Source organism: Aedes albopictus, chromosome 2 (assembly GCF_035046485.1).
Source record: "Aedes albopictus strain Foshan chromosome 2, AalbF5, whole genome shotgun sequence".
NCBI lineage: Eukaryota > Metazoa > Arthropoda > Insecta > Diptera > Culicidae > Aedes > Aedes albopictus.
In genome coordinates this window covers 469600987-469620860 of record NC_085137.1, presented here as the reverse complement: position 1 = coordinate 469620860, position 19874 = coordinate 469600987, and the positions used below count along the sequence as shown (strand labels likewise).

General features: G+C 39.2%; 1 protein-coding gene across 2 annotated transcripts in view; it reads left to right on the top strand.

The window, feature by feature from the left end:
• LOC109418098 (uncharacterized) overlaps positions 1 to 19874 on the top strand; it is a 734843-nt gene that overhangs the window by 28693 nt on the left and 686276 nt on the right. For both annotated transcript variants that reach the window (XM_019692282.3, XM_019692283.3), the window contains exon 2: positions 7982 to 8317. In XM_019692282.3, the coding sequence (XP_019547827.1) occupies positions 8238 to 8317 (80 nt within the window). In that variant the 5' untranslated portion in view covers positions 7982 to 8237. The remainder of the gene's footprint in view (positions 1 to 7981; positions 8318 to 19874) is intronic.

Below are 19874 nucleotides of genomic sequence, written 5' to 3'. Positions count from 1 at the left end.
ACAGTATCTACACTGTTCGGTCCTATGAGTACTCCTAGGTGTCCAGTTTGTGCGGTTTGAATCCCAGACAATCTTGTTCAAGCTATTGCACATATCATCTCGGGACTACAAAAGGGGGTGGCCCATGGACTCGAGAAATGGTTTGGACATTCGTAAAAAAACGTAGTCCCAGGGATCCGGAGTCTGCTGCACAGGTCATCTTTTTTTACTATCCCTTCTGTAGCTGCCGTGAAATACGTGGTAGGCGTAAAGTGGGTGGCAGCGTCTAATGGGAGACCCGACTGTATGATGTTTTGAAGACCAGAACATTTATTGTTTAATTATTGTTGTGCCATCTCATTTCATGCTGAGGGTTTCCACGGACCAGCACGAATCCATTTTAATCGATGTTGTTTAATCTACTTGATATTTTTGTATACTATTCCTTTTTATGTGAGAAACCATTTTTTCATATCAAAAGTTCATATTTTGTCTCGACTAACTTTTAATTAGGGCCTATGAATAAATGGAACACAAGCAAATAAAAAATTATAACACGGAAACGGCTTGTTCGATCGGAAAGGTGTCTTCAGCAAAGTTGTAGAATAATATATTGCGGCTCTCAGAAAAATACACATTGAAAAATTTATTTAGTTTCTCTTCTGAAAAAACTGAATTTTGTTACTAAAAATCAAATATCTCAAAAAGTTATTTTTTTACCTTCGTGTTTTTTTGTGAGAATGAAGATCATTCTGTTAGCTATCATCTCTAAAATTTTTATAGTGGTAAAAAAATGTACAAAAAAGTTATAACACTTTGATCATTTTTGGTTGCGTGTTTTTTTTTAGAGTGCATGACAAATTTCCCGCAAACTAGATTTTGGGATAGGCAGCACCCTCTCAGATTTCAATGGAATTGTGTAGGTATGAAGAATATGAACTTTAAAACAACGTTGCATACTTTGTTTTTTTTTATTTATCTACACTAATATTTGAAAAGGGCTTAAGTTTTTGACCATTTTTTTTATACCAATGTAACTTAAAAATAACATGACCTACAAAAAAGTGTGGTATGTGTGACTTTAAAGAATTTGTGTGAACTTTCAAGTAAAAAATTGAAATATTGAAAAAACGATCACGCTAAAAAAAGTTAAAAAATAAATTGAAGTCAATTTGGAATACATGCCCATTTGCGAAATTAAATTAATCCTATTTCGGAGAACCAAACCCCACACCAACCGTTAAGAATAGAATTCAAAATGGATCAAAGTAATTAAATTGCTATTATCTGAATTCAACGCAACACAAAATGTTTTTTTTTGAGTCAAACCAATTTTTGGGTATTTTTATACGTGGATTTCACATATTAATATTGAACATAGCTTTTTGTTTCAATTATAAATCTATCCAATACAAAGAATATAATTCAGGATTCTTTTTTGAGCCAGAACACCAGATCTGTTACACAGAAATTCAGAATATCAACCAGAAGTCGAATTTCAACTTAAAAGTTTCCTTATTCATAGGAGATTAAAATAAATACTTTGCATTAGATAGACTTGTGAATCAAACATATGGAGCTATGTTTAATTTAATATATGAAAATATCTGTAAAAAACGCCCTGGATAAAAACTTTTTTTTTTCTACCGGAGAAAAACACGCAAAATGATGACATGAAGTATTTGTTTGTTAGGAACCGTCCATTAAAGATGTAGCATTTTAGGGGCAGTTTATGATATTGCTAGGAGCCTTCTATTAGGTATGGGAGAACATACTTTAAGAGGGGTGGAGCTGTCAAAAATTTTCCACTTATGCTACCGTGATTTCGAATGCAGCGATATGGTCAAACTCAAACATTACAGAATCCTTGAAAAAGGTCCAATAAGGACCGAAACGTCGAGTTAAGAAAACATATAGTTGTTTTTGATTGACCAAATTAGACTGAAATGCCAAGATATCATCCAACGTACAGTCGATCACCCAAAGAAAGTCAAACTCAAAGCAATAAAACAAGTAAAACAAGTACGACCACGATTCTCATCAGTCAACGAGTTTGAAACTTTTACTACAAATCACTCTCTAAAATAAAAACTGTCATTTTTGAGTAACACCCATGCCGCACAGGGACTGTCTTGGAAACACACATTTTTTAAAATTGCTCGTACGCTCACATTTTTGCAAAATATCAATATTTTTCGGTATTTAAAGGTGGTTCATAAACCCACTGAGGTTGCCATGTCGAAATTATTGCCAAATACATGCTCATGTGAGCGTACGAGCAATTTAAAATAAATGTGTGTTTCCAACACAGTCATGTGCGACATGGATGTTTACTAAAAATGTGCAGGCCGAACACATTTTTGAGCGTAGCCGTTTTTGCGTGCATTTAATTGCAATAGGTAAATATCATTTAAAATAAAAAATCAATAATTTTGCTTTCGGGATGAAATTGATCAGTAAATGAAATACCTTTGCATGTGCTAAAAATATGTTTTCCACCTGAATTAACCACCCCAGTATGCGAAATGCTACGCAAAACTTTTACGAGTTTTGCCAATTTTTAATTATTCAAGTTTTGAATTTAGTAAATTTTATGAAAACGCCTTAAAGTATGCACTTTTCATACTGAAAAAGTGACTACTTCCGGAAAAGTACAATTTTATGTATAAATTCGAATATTTATAAAAATTTTGATGATGAAATCGTGTTTATCAAATACTTGGCAGCTAAAAGCATCCATTCGAATATTCATTACATGTGCGATACAGCCACGGTAACAAAAGTTTGAAAGGGTGCCAAACACGCAATTACGGAAAATATTTAATTTAATATGTGACTAATTGACTGTAAAACATGTAACTCATCATTCAATAATCCTTTAGCCAGATGATGGTCATTTAATACAAATTGTTTTAAGTTTAAAGTAATATTTTTAACAAATGAAAATGACCCTCACGTCGATCAATTTCACCCCACTGATCAATTTCACCCGAAATCACGGTACCTCAAAAATGCTTTTCTTCAAAAGTGCCCATCTTGCGATATATGGCAAAATTTTCAATAATAACAAAAATGTCATGTTTTGCAAATTGAAATAATTTTTCTTATTTGCATGTTTTTGACTTTTAAAGCTTATTGACATTTTTCAATGTTATAAAAGTTCACATGATTATCTAAAAGTCACCCATACATAACTTTTTTGTAGGTAATGTCATTTTTAAGTTATATTGAGTAAAAAACGGTCAAATACTTTAGCCCTTTTCAACTATTAGTCTAGATAATAAAAAAAAACCCAGATTAATCCACCTAGTGGTGATAGTGCCTTTCTCGTCAAACATGTACCCATGATCTTTCCTTGGTTGGGATACGACTGGGATTATTTTGCTTCAGAATGTTGGCTTCAGCCTTTTGGGGGCATCGAAAACACTAGTTTATGATTTTTCCGACGTTTCGATCTGTATGGGGCCTTTTCAAGGGTTCAATCGGTCAAGGTTTCCTAGTCATGATGGCCTTGCCTAACTTAAATATGTCATACGAAAGTTTTGGTATTTATTGAGTCCGATCGGTTTGAAACCGTCGTGATGTGGGCAATCTCCTACCTATCGGGCGGTTTAGAATTCGGTCCCTGTTTTTGGAATCTTCTACTATTGTTTGTTTAGCTAGATTCTGTGCGAGGGCCATCATTCCGAAGCATGATCTTTCCGTCGACGTAATGCGAACTGTTCCTGAATCCTGAGAATACCTTATTTAGAAAAGCAATAATTTTAATAAAATTGGGAAATTTATTAGTTGAACATATTCCGACGTTACGTTAAACGTATAGACTGGGCTGAAAAATATCAGAATTTTCAGTTGACTGCTTGAGCACCTTCACTATCACTGAAGACCGATCAGCATCAAGACGATAATTACAAGCTAGGATATAACGTCTTTCACAATCACAGATGACTTTACGGCAGGCCTGCTCAACCTTTCGTGGCCGCGGGCCACAAGTGATACTCCATACCAGTCGACGGGCCAGACATTAAATTTCGACATCAAATTTCGAAAGCATGAATGCAACAGTGAAATTTTGTACATCCGATTACCCGTTCTCGCGGCAAATCACAACACTGACATCATTTGGGTCATAAAAATGTGAGCAAGAATTCTTGATTTTTTGCAAAAATCACACTGAATACTTTTTTTCTGAATTTTGCCGAACTGCAGGTTGCAGCAAAAAATTTGCTGAAATTCAGCAAACTTCCCTGATTCGTTCAGTAAACTCTGCTGTTCAGCAGCAACGTTTTTCTGAAATTCAGTAAATTTTGCTGAAATTCTGCTTCAAATTTGGTTGTACCTTTCAAGTTTAAAATTTTTAAATTCATGTATTTAAATTTTTTAATCTTTGAAAATTTTTAACAAAACACTCTACCTATTTCGAGTTTAATTTTAATATTAAATTTTATTTAAATATGAAATATCTTCAAATATTTCAATCCTTGGGCCAAGTTTCATTCATCGATTCCGCGGGCCGTATGTTGGACAGCCCTGCTTTACGGTCTTCGACATAGTTTTTTCTTCACACTTAAGGCTATATTTTATTATCATAGATTGTAACCTAATGTAAAATTTGACAAAAAATGCAAGCAAGTCAAATTACCCATAATAAATCCCATAAGAAAATTCCCAGTAGTTTTAGACGGAAAAGAGGATTGAAAAAACTTTCTCCGGGGATGATGCGATAATTTTCTCATATAACGTTGACCTATTCTACTGTATATTTTTACACCTCAGTGATTTGATGAGATTGCTTTAGTACAGATAAACAGACATATCATTTGTAACATATTGCTATTATATTCATCGTTACGAAAAAATAATCGCCGAATGCCAATCAGGTTGCGTTTCACTGCGGCTTGGTGTGGGTAGTGAGTAGACGTCAAACGAGCAACAACGATTAATATTTGTTCCAACCGTTGAAAACAAGGACGATGGAGAGTGAGTAGAGTAAGACGTCTGTATGTATGTGGCCTTAGTTCAGTCAAGATTTTGTTTTCTTACACATATTTATCGCTTGCATTGACTTTGTTCATTTTTGTAGTTCCTGCGAAGCACCCTAGGAAGCACCCAATGCTGGTTTTGCATCACTATCGGTAGCCTCTAATGTGGTCTGAGCCTATTTTCTTGCTAATCGTTCCTCATGGTTTAAAAAAAGACCGCGGTTCGATGTGTCGCATGCATAGGTTTGGTTCTTTTTGGCATTTGGCCACTTCCGGCTGGACACCCTAGATCGGTCCTGGAACACTATCGGTAGCCTTTATAAAGATCTTCGTTCTAGTCTGAGCCTATTTTCTGACTAATCGTTCATCACGTTATTTAAAAAGCCGCTGTTTAATGTGCCACAGGCATGGGTTTTGATATCTACTACATTTGACCACTTCCAGCGGGTCACCCGGAACCGGTTCCGGAACTCTATCGGTTGATCCAAATATGATCTGAAACTATTCTCTTTTATTAACCGTTTATCAGGTTGCCTGAAGAGCTTGCGATTTGATGCGTCGCATGTAAGGGGTTGGTTAACTTTTATACTTGGCTATTTCCGGCGTGCCATCTGGAACCGGTTCAGTAACACTACCGGTTCCGATATGGTCTGAGAATGTTTCCCTGCCCACTGTTCATCAGGCTATCGAAAAAGCCGCTGTTTGTTGTATCGCATGCATGGGTTTGGTTCACTTTCATATTTAGCCAGTTCCGGCGGAACACCCAGAGCCGGTTCCGGAATACTACCGGTTCAGATATGGTCTGAGAATGTTTTCCTGCCTACTGTTTATCAGGTTATCGAAAAATCCGCTGTTTGATGTGTCGCATGAAGGGTTTGGTTCACTTTCATATTTGACCACTTCCGGCGGGTCACCCGGAACCGGTTCCGGAACACTACCGGTTCAGATATGGCCCGAGACTATTTTCCTGTTTACCGTTCATCATGTTTTCGAAAGTGCCGTGGTTTGATGTGTCGCATGAATGGGTTTGTAGCGTTTTCATATCTGGCCCCTTCCTGGGGTACCGATCCGGAACACCTAAATGGCCATAACTCTGGAACGGCTGGACCGATCCGAACCATTTTCAATAGGAAACAATGGGACCAGATTCCGCGTCGAATGAACCATTGGTCATTAAAATCGGTTGAGGTTTACTGCCAAAAAGTGATGTGAGTTTTTTTTGTACACACACATACACACACACATACATACACACACACACACATACATACACACACACAGACATCACCTCAATTCGTCGAGCTGAGTTGATTGGTATATGTGACTCGACCCTCCGGGCCTTCTATCGAAAAGTCATTTTTGGAGTGAACATATAGCCTTTCCAGTACACTTAGTGTACGAGAAAGGCAAAAACAACGTATGCAATCTTGCTCTAAAATATATAGTCTTTAAACCTAAGAAATTCCATCGGATTCTGAGACAGTTTTGCCAAACCCCTACGGCGAGTTTGCGTGAATTCGTCATACACTCTAAAAAACACACAACCGAAAATGTTCAAAGTGCCATAACTTTTTTGTATATTTTTTACTATTATGAAATTTCTACAGATGGTAGCTAGCAGAATGAACTTCATTCTCACAAAATATCACGAAGGTAAAAAAATAACTTTTTGAGATATTTAATTTTTAGTAACAAAATTCAGTTTTTCCGGAAGAAAAACTATATAAATTTTTCAATGTGTATTTTTCTGAGAGCCACCATTTATTAATCTACAACTTTGCCGAAGACAATTTTCCGATCAAACAAGCAGTTTCAGAGATATGATTTTTCATTCGCATCCCAGTCAACACATGATCGCATATGATGTTGGATAGGATGCAAAAGTGGAGGCGATATACGCACACTTTACACGCGGTTAAATGGAAGCAGGTATGCATATGGCCTCCACTTTAGCATCCTATTCGACATCATATAAGACTTTGTGTTATCTGGGATGTGTTCCATTTTTTCATAGGCCCTATTTGAAAGTTAGTCGAGACTCCATAAAAAGTTTTAATATGAAAAAATGGTTATTTATATTGATTAGAACAGCTGTGCAAAATTATATGCAAATCAAAAATGCAAAATTAAAAAAAGTAGATTTTTTTCGTGCTGCTTCGTGGAAAGCCTCTGCTGTTACATACTGTTTATAAAATTAAAGTTTTTCTTTTCTGTTTACTTTCAGATACCTTTCAGGAAGTGATTTCCACTACTATCGTTGCAAGTGAAGAACAACCTTCTTATCAAACGTAGTGAAACAAAGTATCCCCGTTGAAACAAAAACCAAATCGCCGAAGCGAAAGACCCCAAGAAAACTCCACCACCCAAACCGCACGCGCCCTGCATCTCAAGGATTCCATTCCATCATCGACTCAGTGAATAGATTCCACAACTGCAGTAAAATGCCTAATTAGACCACGTGTTTTTCCACCGTCACCACCGCCGCAGTACTCGTTCGTGTTTAACTAATGTTTTGCCACACAACAGCTCCGAAAACCCATTTTGTACACTTTCGCCTCATCATTTTCCTAACCGCGCGCGCGCTCGCTTAAACCTACCACCTACCTTCGCGCCACATATCTATCGACGTTTTGAGACTGAACTAGTTTTAGTTTCTCGGCGTGGCTACCGGCTTTGTGGCAAACGGCGTGGCGGGCATACCTCTTAGAGACGAACTAACAAAAATACCGATTTTACCACACACATTCAAATATCACGAATTGTTTGCGGTCCAACCGGGCAGTCGGCCCAGGAAGAAAAATCGAAATTTTCCAAGAAATTGGTGGCTTTGGTCCGTTGACTGACTGGGGGCAACGCCACCGTTCGAACAACAAGAATCATCGGAAGAAAAAGAAGAAGAGGCAATGGATGGTCTCTGTTGGATAGGGCCTAACTTGTGATCACGTAGTTTTCCGAAGGGAAATCACGTGGTAGCACGTGACATGTACCTGGTTTTAATGTTTCTTGCGTTTCTTTTCCAGTGAAAGTGAAAGTGTGATTTTGTTTCGTTTTTGTGTGTAAAAAAGTGATAAAATTTTGTGAAAAAAATTTTGGTCCAAGATAGCGTGAAAAAAATTTCGATTCTAAATATTTTGGAAAAAAGTAGTGCCATCTAGTTGTGAGAAGAAGCAAGCAGCGGCGAGCAACTCGATCCAAGTCGAGGAAGGCGAGTTCAAGTGATCGATCGTCACATTTTCGTCGGAAGCCGATTCGTCCAGACCAATTAATCAGAGCACGATGGTGATGTCACTGTATCGGACGATCAAGGGCCACACCGGAACCTACAAGCGTAGGAAGAATCGCGTGCTGGAACGAAGGTGAGTACATGCCCATTTGTTCTTTTGGTTTTAAAAGAAACCAGGGGGGGAGGTTGCACTAAATACATAAAAACAAAGCTGTAGAAGATGGAAGATAGAAGATAGAAGACAGAAGACAGAAGACAGAAGACAGAAGACAGAAGACAGAAGACAGAAGACAGAAGACAGAAGACAGAAGACAGAAGACAGAAGACAGAAGACAGAAGACAGAAGACAGAAGACAGAAGACAGAAGACAGAAGACAGAAGACAGAAGATAGAAGACAGAAGACAGAAGACAGAAGACAGAAGACAGAAGACAGAAGACAGAAGACAGAAGACAGAAGACAGAAGACAGAAGACAGAAGACAGAAGACAGAAGACAGAAGACAGAAGACAGAAGATAGAAGACAGAAGACAGAAGACAGAAGACAGAAGGCAGAAGACAGAAGACAGAAGACAGAAGACAGAAGACAGAAGACAGAAGACAGAAGACAGAAGACAGAAGACAGAAGACAGAAGACAGAAGACAGAAGACAGAAGACAGAAGACAGAAGACAGAAGACAGAAGACAGAAGACAGAAGACAGAAGACAGAAGACAGAAGACAGAAGACAGAAGACAGAAGACAGAAGACAGAAGACAGAAGACAGAAGACAGAAGACAGAAGACAGAAGACAGAAGACAGAAGACAGAAGACAGAAGACAGAAGACAGAAGACAGAAGACAGAAGACAGAAGACAGAAGACAGAAGACAGAAGACAGAAGACAGAAGACAGAAGACAGAAGACAGAAGACAGAAGACAGAAGACAGAAGACAGAAGACAGAAGACAGAATACAGAAGATAGAAAATGGAAGCTACAAGAAAGAAGATAAATTTTAAAAGACAAACATAGGTGAAAGAACGAATGTTTAACTGTCAAAGATACCTCATTATACGGTTCATGCGACACGTCGTAACCCAGACAGTGAAAGTCTTCGCTGTGCACTGTTTGGTTACCCATTTCCTGAGAATACAATACAGCACCTCAGTAGACGTGCCCTATGTACATAAGCCATTCACTTGACAATTGTTGTCTTCATGTTGGGTGGCCTGCGCCGTCGTCTATCGAGCTCCCTTTCTGTTTCGCAGCGTTATTAGCAAACACACGAATATTGAAAGACATAGATTGACGCATGCCCTAATGAGTCATGAAGTCGCTTCAGCAGGAGGTGACGATCTCGACGATGACAGCGACGCGACGGTGCGGTGATGGTGCGTCTCTAATTTGGCCCAATTGTTTGGAGGAACTTTGTGTAGGTAACCACTCACGTGCGATTTCTAGGTCGCTGCCATTTCGGTTTCGGTGAATTTTGCTTGACTCGAGAAATTGGCCTCAGGGACTTGGTAGAGCACACTAATAGAAGACAGAAGGGTTGATGATTTTTTGATGGAGTTTAGCCGGTGAGCAGTCGTGTCACTGCACTTAGTGCATCGCTTACAAACAGTTCTGTTAATGAGGTTTGAAATTGCTTCTACATTTAGGTTAATCTACGAGTTTAAACTAATATTGAGGATTATTATTATTGGTAATCATGTGCGTTTAAGTCCTACTTAACTAATTAACTCACACAGCAGTGACACTGTCATTCTTGAAGCTTCATACTTATAGTTTGTCTTTGAAATTCAGAGAACTTTCTGCTACTTTATTGACGGTATGATCTCGGGATGTTATGCTATTATTACTTATGTGACTGATATTACTTATTTTACGAATGGCTGCAAAAAAGTTAGTGGAAGTCTGGGAATCAATCCCATGACAATTTTCTTACACAGGAGGAAGCGTAGCCAACAAAGCCACGAACCTCCATCGCAAGGATTTGTGATTTCTCAGGCATCCAAACATTTTGACCATCAAAGTGATTCCTCATTTGTAAAGGTTATCAATATCAGATAATCTGTGAATAACAAACCGCCCATAAATAAAAGCAAACCGACCAGTTCACAAAAACTAAATCGTACATTTCCTCGGACAAGTGTGAACATCCTAAAGATCAATCTAAAGGCTCATTAACAACCCTATCTTGTCACCACATCTTGGGCAACCAACTTCAACCCAGGCAGACCCAACCGTTTCGGTCGATAAATGACAGCCACACCAGATTCGTTAATAGTTTCAATTTTTCCAACGGTCAAACTGTCTGTGTCTGGTGATTTGGTCGCTGCTACCGGCGAGCGCCGTATCGTCCAGTAGCCCAAATGCAACACGACATGCAATTTTAATTAGTATCTACCGATCCAACCAGTCAGTGGCAGCGATATGGTGCACAACCCTTCGATTATGGGCCCCGCCCATACCCCTGGTGTTACCGATCGCCCTTCTCCCCAGAGCGGTTGTCCGAGGGACACAGTTTAGGAAATTTTTCGGCTAAATTAGTTTCTGTAATTAAATTGAAAAATCGCTTTCGCTTTCCGTTCGATTTGCTCGGTTTGCCGCGGCCTCGACGGCTACAACAGAACAGACCGTTAGAGTGGAGCAGCTTTGCATGATGAAAATTCCAGTTATACATTCCAGTTCTGTCTTTTTCTTTTTGTTTCTGTCGTAAATTAAGACTGTGCCTGCTTATCATCTAATTTTGCCTATTGCCATGTACGAAGATATCCTCGCATTACTTCCAAATACTTGGCAAAGTTGTTGGGTATCAAATTCTCAGTAGGAGTCTCAAGTTATCATAACAATGTGAAGCGCCACCTTGATGTGAAAGTCTAGAATCCCACGTGTTTTGCATACATCTAGGCTATTTTTCACATATCAACTTCATTTTAGCCGAAGTCCTTCCGAGACAACATTTTCTTCGTTCAAATTATCAAATTAGTTGAACGATTTTTTCCTAATTCAACACTATTTCACACAAATACGGGCCACCCTACCATGCCCATCCGTTGGCTCTGAGCGGTCAATATGTGCGGCCGAAGCTGCACAGTTGCACAGTTCATTTCCTTGTTAGAGCTGGGTGGACGACGTGTAATGCAGACTGTGGAAGCTACTGCGGAGCAGGTGCGGCTGGGTGCATCACAGTTGAACTGTTTTGCTTGGATTTATGCGGTCCACAACTCAATTTATGTGACTTCTACTGTTGGGAAACATACTAGCTGTACCAAAATTGAATGCCGAGTGAATGTCTAATGGTGGAGGGTTTATATCTACTGTTTGTTGGCTGACGATCGATTCGTTTGGGAGGGCATAGTTGATGGGTTATGAATAACGATCAATCGGGTTTTTGCTTCATTTACTTGAGATTGCCCTACAACCCTAATTTAACTACAGTCTAAGACTCCTACTACACGGCTTCCGTCTACACAATCATCTATAACACGGATTCCTATTACAAAGCAGCCCATGTTGTAGGAATCCCAGAGCTTATGAGATTTCACCCAATTGGGGGTGGCAAAGAAAATCTCAGGCGCCATACTTGCTTTGGCAAAGTAGTAGTACTAGAATAGAACTACCACACAACACCAACTAAGATCTAATAAGCTGGCAATTTGGCCGATAGATGCGCTATGCAGAACTAGTTGCTATGTACTCGCCAGTAGAAGCACATGCGATATCTCAAGGTCTACTTAATTTGGAACAATGCTGCCTTCGGCAAAGGTCAAGAACAATCTAGTAATTCAACATTTAGTTAGTGATTTCGCCGCTAGGTGGCGCTAGTTGTCAACTAAAGTTTTAAATTTCTTTGTCTCGGGATCTAGAGCAGATAGAAAAATGTCGAATTCGTCAAAGTTCTTCAGAAAGTCAAGAGCAATCTGGTGATTCAACAATTAGTTGATGATTTCGCCCCTAGGTGGCGCTAGTTAGCAAGTAAATCTTCAAACTTCTGTCTCGGCATTCACAGAATATGGAAAAGTTCTTCAGGAAGTCCAGAGCAATCTGGTGATTCAACAATTAGTTGGTGATTTGGCCTCTAGGTGGCGCTATTCGACTAGTAAAGTTTCAAACTTCTCTATCTGAGGATCCAAGGTAGATAAAAAAGTGTCGTCTTCGGCAAAGTTCTTAAGAAAGTCAAGAGCAATTTAGTGAGTCAACAGTTAATTAATAATTTCTCCGCTACGTGGCACTTTTTTGTATCTGTATTAACGAGATTTTTAGCCCTAGGCTAGTTCATCCCGGGACCCACATTTTACTTCCCTTCCGAAGGAAGAACTCACATTTTGCAAGTTTGTCGGGAGTGGGATTCGATCCCAGGTTCTCGGCGTGATAGTCAAGTGTTCTAACCATCACACCAGGTCCGCTCCACGTGGCACTTGATTGCAAGTAAACTTTTAAACTTCTCTATCTAGGGATCCAAAGCAGATAGATGAGCTTTGTCTTCGACGAAGTTCTGCAAAAAGTCAAAAGCAATCTGGTGACTTAACAATTAGTTGGTGATTTCGCCGCTAGGTGGCGCTAGTTGTAAAGTTTTAAACTTCTTTATCTGGGGATCCAGAGCAGATAAAAAATCTATTCTTCGGCAAAGTTCTTCAGGAAGTCAAAATATATCTGGAAATTCAACAATAAGTTGGAGGTTTCACTGCTAGGTGGCGCTAGTTAGCAAGTAAAGTTTTAAACTTGTCCAGCTCGACATCCAGAGCAGAACAGCCGGCTGGCGGAAGACTTAATCATATCAAGGGTTGCATAGCTCACATCACTTATCAATGTGAATCCAGATCTATGTAACTTTCTATCCCTTCCCACTACCAAACTTCCTTCCTGTGACAACCGTGGGGATGCGGAGGTACACACGGTCTCTAGTAGCAACGGATGTCACACCAACATTCCTTCCCTTCCCCGATGACCGTAAGGACGTGGCAGGCGCCGGTACTGACAATATACAGTTTTGAACCTGAATTGCACATTGAGAATGGGAAGCTACATCCAGGCCCCATCTTTTTGATTCCCTGTGCAATGTTGACTGTTCTGGTCAGTAACGGAGTAGCAACTTCGAATTGTACGGTCATCTTATGCTCATGCTCATGCTCATGCTCAATGTGAGGTTCCAAGAAAACTTGCAATCAGGAATATTTTTACCGTACTTTACCTGATCAGTTACATCAATTTCAGAATCATATTGACAACACCAACCCCTCAAGTATCTGAAAAGCGTTTGGTTTCTGGAAAAAAGTGTGTTATACCAATAGCAACTAACAATGTTAGGTAATCGACGGCAAAACCATACGTTAGAAAACCAATATCATTGAGTTGCCTCAATAGTCTATCTGCTACGAAATTTCACATAAGTGGTGACAAGACTCCCCCTTCGGGGCATCCACAAGCACTCAATTTCCTAATCGCTGCTGGACGCAATGTCGAGAACATATGTCAGTTTTTGAGTACATATTTGGTGCAGTTTCTGGTATGGCATCGAAATCACCATTGCATTGTCGAAAGCACCTTCGGTATCTTAGAAAACAACCAAACAAGATTACTTTTGAGTGAATGCTTTCTCGATATCGTAAACAACCTTGTGTAAAATAGTTACAGTGACTTACCAGATTGGTAAGCATGTTGGTTCACATGAAAAGATAAACATCACGGATCCACATTCTAAACCATTTAGTAGAGAAGAGGTCAAACTGATGAGCCTGAAGTAGTTTTTTCAAAACATGTTTGAAATCATCAAATCCTTTCTGAAGAAAAATAGGATATATTCCAACTTGAAAGGAGCAAAGCTATTAAGTGCCCACTCAATCGATTCTATAGTTATTATAGTACTCCGCGCCGAAGCCAGAGAATCATAACTAAAAGAAAAGACCTCAGGTTTATCCAAAGATGTAATATCCACACATCCAGGGAAGTGTGAGCTGAATAAGCATTTGCAGAACTTCCTCATTAGAGGAAGTCAAATCGCCATTTGGCAAACGATGTTCGTCCACTCGAATATCCTTGAATTTCGCAAGAATTTCGGGTTAACCAACTGATTCCACTCAAACCGGAAACATTTGTACAAAGATTTTTCCAGTCGAATCGTTCAGCAGACTGGAGATCTTGTACCGACTTTTCGAACCCTCTAAGCAGAATACCCTCTTTGAATGAGTGTAATGAGTGATTACACTCATTCAAAGACTGGAGAGCTTTCTTGTAGGTCTTGCAAGCCGATCTGAAAGCGACGTCTGTTCCAACTGTTTCTATATTGTTTCCTAAGCCTGGCCAGATCAGAGTTCCACCAAGGCGTTCCTCTAGTGGTCTTCACAGACCGCAGAGTTTCTTCAAAACCTACAAACCAAGGTCGTTGTAGTATCAATGACATCATCTAAATCACTTGGAGTGTCATGGATGGTGAGTATCCATGAAATTTAGTCGCAACCTAATCAGGAAAGAGATCCCAGTTGGTTGACCGAGGATTTGTGAAACGCAAAGTTTACGAAGTAACATTCAAATGTTCAAAAAAGATGTAGTGATGATCAGATAAAGATTCTTCATCTGACACATACCAATTGGTCAACTCGTGACTAAGTTTACTTTTGCAAAGCGTTATGTCTAACACTTCCTCTCTGGCAGATACTATGAAGGTTGAGTCGTTGCCTATGGTAAGTTATTCAAGATCTGTAGACCGGAGCAGGAGAAAATAGCTGAAGAATAACTAACTCAGGTATGGAAAACCGAATACCTACAACCTGAATGAGGTATAAAGTAGCCCTGCAAAAGAGGTAAAATACCTAAAATAATAACTGGTGTGAATTCTGTGCATAACGCGTGAATAATGATATTAGGTATGGCAATACCTAAATAATAATCGGCGATACTTCCATACAAATAGCGATTTTTCCATAATTCAATAATACCTCAAGCAGTTCTCAACACCAAACCAATAACTCGTTGAGGCATTGTATCAATACCTAAAAAATACCAAAATAAATTATTTTCAATACCTGGACAACCGACCAATACCTTGTCTTGGTATGATACCTGAATTTGGTATGCTCTAGTTATGCGACAGTTATTCATTCCTGCTCGGGGAGCCTCTCAAGTTAATTTCTGAGCTGCCCCAGATGATATGGTGAGCATTAGCATCACTGCCAATAGTTAGCGAAAGGCCTTTTGAAGTGCAGTATCCCGAGCAGGAGAAAATAGCAGAAGAATAACAAACTCAGGTATGGAAAACCGAATACCTACAACCTGAATGAGGTATTAAGAAGCCCTGCATAAGAGGTAAAATACCTAAAATAATAACTGACGTGTTTCCTGTGCATAACACGCGAATAATGACTTCAGGTATGGTTATACCTAAATAATAATCGGTGATTTTTCCATACAAATAGTGATTTTTCCATAATTAAATAATACCTCAATCAGTCCTCAAAACCAAAATAATAACTCGTTGAGGTATTCTATCAATACCTACAAAATACCAAAATAAGTTTTTTTCAATACTTGGACAACCGACCAATACCTGGTTTTGGTATGATACCTGACTTTGGTATGCTCCAGTTATGTGTCAGTTATTCATTCCTGCTCGGGATGCGATGACTTGCTTGAAAACATCCGTAGGGGATAGTTCATCATGTGGTAAATAAACCGAACAATAGACGTATTTCCTGTTGAGATTTCTAACGGATACATCAATTGTGACAACTCATACATCTCTAGTGGTTAATTCCGAAACGAGTGTGGCAACGATTGTTGACAAGCATACAAGTTCGAGGCATGACACCCCGAGCAGAAGAAAATAACAAGTGAATAACATATCAAGGTATTTATCTTCAATACTACCATACCTTGATATGTCCGTCATTAGGTGGTAATAAGAGGCAAAATAACAAAAACGAATACCAAAACTTTGTATAAATAACACCTACAAAATAACAAGTCTTGTTATTTCGAATATGAATGCATACCTAAAATTTCAAGTACAGTATTTGTTATTCCAAAGTTATTGAACAAACTAATAACATTTCTTGTTATCAAATGTTCCATTTCTTCGATGACTTCATGATGTAATAGCAAAACTTGTTCTTCGGTTATTTTCACTGCTGAACCAACAAACACTACATCAATACCAAATTCTGCTCAAATACCTCCAACTGTTATTGTGATGTTCTTCTAACATTTCGTAGAATAACGCAGTAATAACAATTTTAGGTATTAGACCACATGTTGCTCTTCGCATGGTATTTGTAAGGTATGCCCTTCTGCTCGGGACGCGAGTTTGCCATTTAATGTTTACTGAAAATAGCAAACAGTGGGTTCACAAGGTTTCCTAGATAGAAGTTCCCCTTACAAAAGTAAGGTTCTTAGAGTGAAGTCACTTAGCCTGTGCCATTTTGCATAAGTCTGCAAAGATTGATTGTTGCTGTTCTTTTATGCCGAAGATTGATCTGAGCTATCCTAACCGTAGCCACTACCCAAACTAGGCAAGATTACATTTCGCAATTAACAATGAACAGAGGCAATGAAACCACATCGGTATCGCTTGTAAAACGCCAAAGACAAGGATACACAGAATACACTGTGTAAGTCGCATAATGCGAAACCATATAGGTGAAAATGTAAACTAATTAACAACATCTTCGTAATCCCGTTCTTATTTAGCCTCAAGTTTGAGACTAAAGAAGGGCAGCTGATTGTCTCGGAGAAATACACGGTCCACTGCACCGGAGCAATGGTTAGCGCAGTTAGGACAAAATACTGTGGAGGGTGCCCTAAGTACTCCACAGGCTCCGTTAGCGGTTATTCAAGCTCTGTGACTTCAAACGGTGTCAGGCCATTCGGCCGAAGGTCATTAGGCCGAAGGCCATTCGGCCGAAGGTCATTAGGCCGAAGGCCATTCGACCGAAGGTCATTAGGCCGAATGGTCATTAGGCCGAATGGTCATCAGGCCGAATGGTCATTGGGTCTTCTTCTTGCCGTTACGTCCCCACTGAGACAAAGCCTGCTTCTCAGCTTATTAACTGAGAGCTTCCTCTGCAAATGACCATTTTGCATGTGTGTATCGTGTGACAGGCACGAAGATACTTTATTGATGCTGAATCTACTGATATTTTACCCAAGAATTTTTCCTTCTTTTAAATATAGGCTGTTCTTTCTAGTATCATTGCTGAAATAGTTTTTGGCGCTGAAACTGCTGATATTCAATTCATAAATTTTTCCTTCTTTAAAACATAGGCTATTCTTTCTAGTTCCATTGTTAAACTAGTTTTTGTCAAAAATTGTTGGAAAAGGTAAAAACAACGGCTAACTTTCAATTCGTCCTGATGACCATTCGGCCTAATGACCTTCGGCCTAATGGCCTTCGGCCTAATGACCTTCTGCCTAATGACCCAGCATCACTTCAAACATTCGCATTCAATACAAACTACGAGTCTACGGTAAGGTAAAATTTATTTGACTCTTATCCCGAACCAGAATTTCTCTCGCAACCTGTACCTCAAAGAATTGCGGGATCCCCGCCCCGTCCAACCAGCGCCTTACGCGAAATGATTGACAGCATAATCGAGCGTGGTCGAAACTCTCCCGCGTCAAACAGTGATTCTTACTGCCAGAACTTCTCGGCGACCACGCCGCCGACCGGGTCGCTAATCCAATTAGTACCGTATGACAGTTACCACGGCGCGCATGTTCTTCCACTACCGACTGCCCTGGACCAACCGCTTCAGCAAAGTTCTTATCTCGGAAAGAACGCGACGGCGGCTGTCAGAACATTTGGCCTCTGTGTGTTTTTCAACCGCGCAATTGATTTCCTATCGATTGGTGGCGGACCAAGTGGTCGAACTAGTTCAGCTCAGAACAACTAGCCGACCAATTGATATGGTGTGTGATGAGCGCGGCTGCTAGTGGCGCGCTTTGCCTCGGGGCTGTAATCTCCGACTGATCCGACAGCTTGTGACAGTTGATAACAAGCTCTAGAGAAGTGCCTGCCTAGTAGGTAGGGTAGCGAGTGCACTGGCGGCACGATGTCAATGTGAAAAATCAATGTTATTGAAACAAATTTAAAATGTTGTATGGGAGCAACCAAAAATTACGAAGCAATTGTTGGTCAACATTGAGCACACCCAATTAGTATTTTATTCAACTAGGCTCAGTGTACCAGTTATGGCTATAGTTCCTCAAATTGGCTATAGTTGATTTTCAACATTTAACGATTAAAAACAACATGAAATATGGGAGCGGACCTGGTGTGATGGTTAGAACTCTTGACCATCACGCCGAGGACCTGGGATCGAATCCCACTCCCGACAAACTCACAAAATGTGAGTTCTTCCTTCGGAAGGGAAGTAAAGCGTGGATCCCGAGATGAACTAGCCTAGGGTTAAAAATCTCGTTAATACAGATAAAAAAAAAAACATGAAATATTGTGTGGATGCAAGATCACACTTACAAAAGATGATTGCAATCATTCAAACTTCACAATTTGCTAAAATTGTTATAGAAATAAATCATTTTCCTTATCATTTCGGCGTCCCTGCACCATATTTTGCCATAGTGTACCAGTTATGGCTAATCCCATAAGGAATGCATGCAAATAGTGCGAAGTGGAACCGAAATAAGAAAATGTGTCCATAACTGGTACAGGGTTCCTATAATTGGCACACGCCGTAATAAATGCTAAAAGTAGTATTGGCTCAGTTTGTTAATTTTTCATGTAAAGTATTGAAACTACACTATCATTTGACATATTGAAAACATTCGTTGGTATTCTTATTATTTTTGTAGAAATAATTTTCCTTAGGTAGTGCAATAACTGGTACAGGCACCCTAATTGTCCTCATAAACATTGACGCTGATCAATATTTGAATAATTGTAATCGCAACGTTTAATCATGCTGATAAACTTTTCAGTCACCTTTTTTTTATCATGAGCTCTTCTGGAGCTCAATAATAGCTCTACAATCACTAATGTAATAACCGGTATTGTGCTGTAAAATTGGCAGTTCTTTGAAAATTTGTATTTATTTAACGCCGAACTCTGTTTCGTTTTTGTCGCATCTGATTCGTGTTATAAAAAATGTGTTTCGCGACCCAAGTAAAGGCGGATAACAAAGTGATAACAAGTTATGTGAAAAAATACAGCTGATTGATGACTGATTTTTTATCAATAAGTTATCATTCAGTGCTATTTTATTGACCAAAATAGTAGAAATCCACTTTACCGACATCGCCACCTATTGAAAGAAGTTTCTTATAATTTACAGCCAATGTTTTAAACTATTGCACCCAGGCGGGTCTCAAACCCTGATCGAGTGATTGTCGGTCGTAGACGGTAGCCCCTATAAGGAGTGTATCGGAAAGTAGTTGAAAATGTTCAGAATGCTCTATCTCGAAGCTGGGTTGGTCTTTTCATTTCGGTTCTTCTATGAAATCTTCACAATATAGTTAAGTTTAGAATACCTTGGAAACATTTGGAAAATGTTTCGTATTATTGAAAATATGGTTAAATGAATACACCCCACAAAATAAAAATCTGCACAAAATGCAATTTTGTTAAGCTTTTTCAACATTTCAAAAATCTGTAGCGAGTAAAATTTGTACGATAAAAAATCTGAAAAATATTGGTGTTTGTTAACAGTTATGTACACATAACATATCATTCAACACCGACTTTAAAAATTCATATTTTCG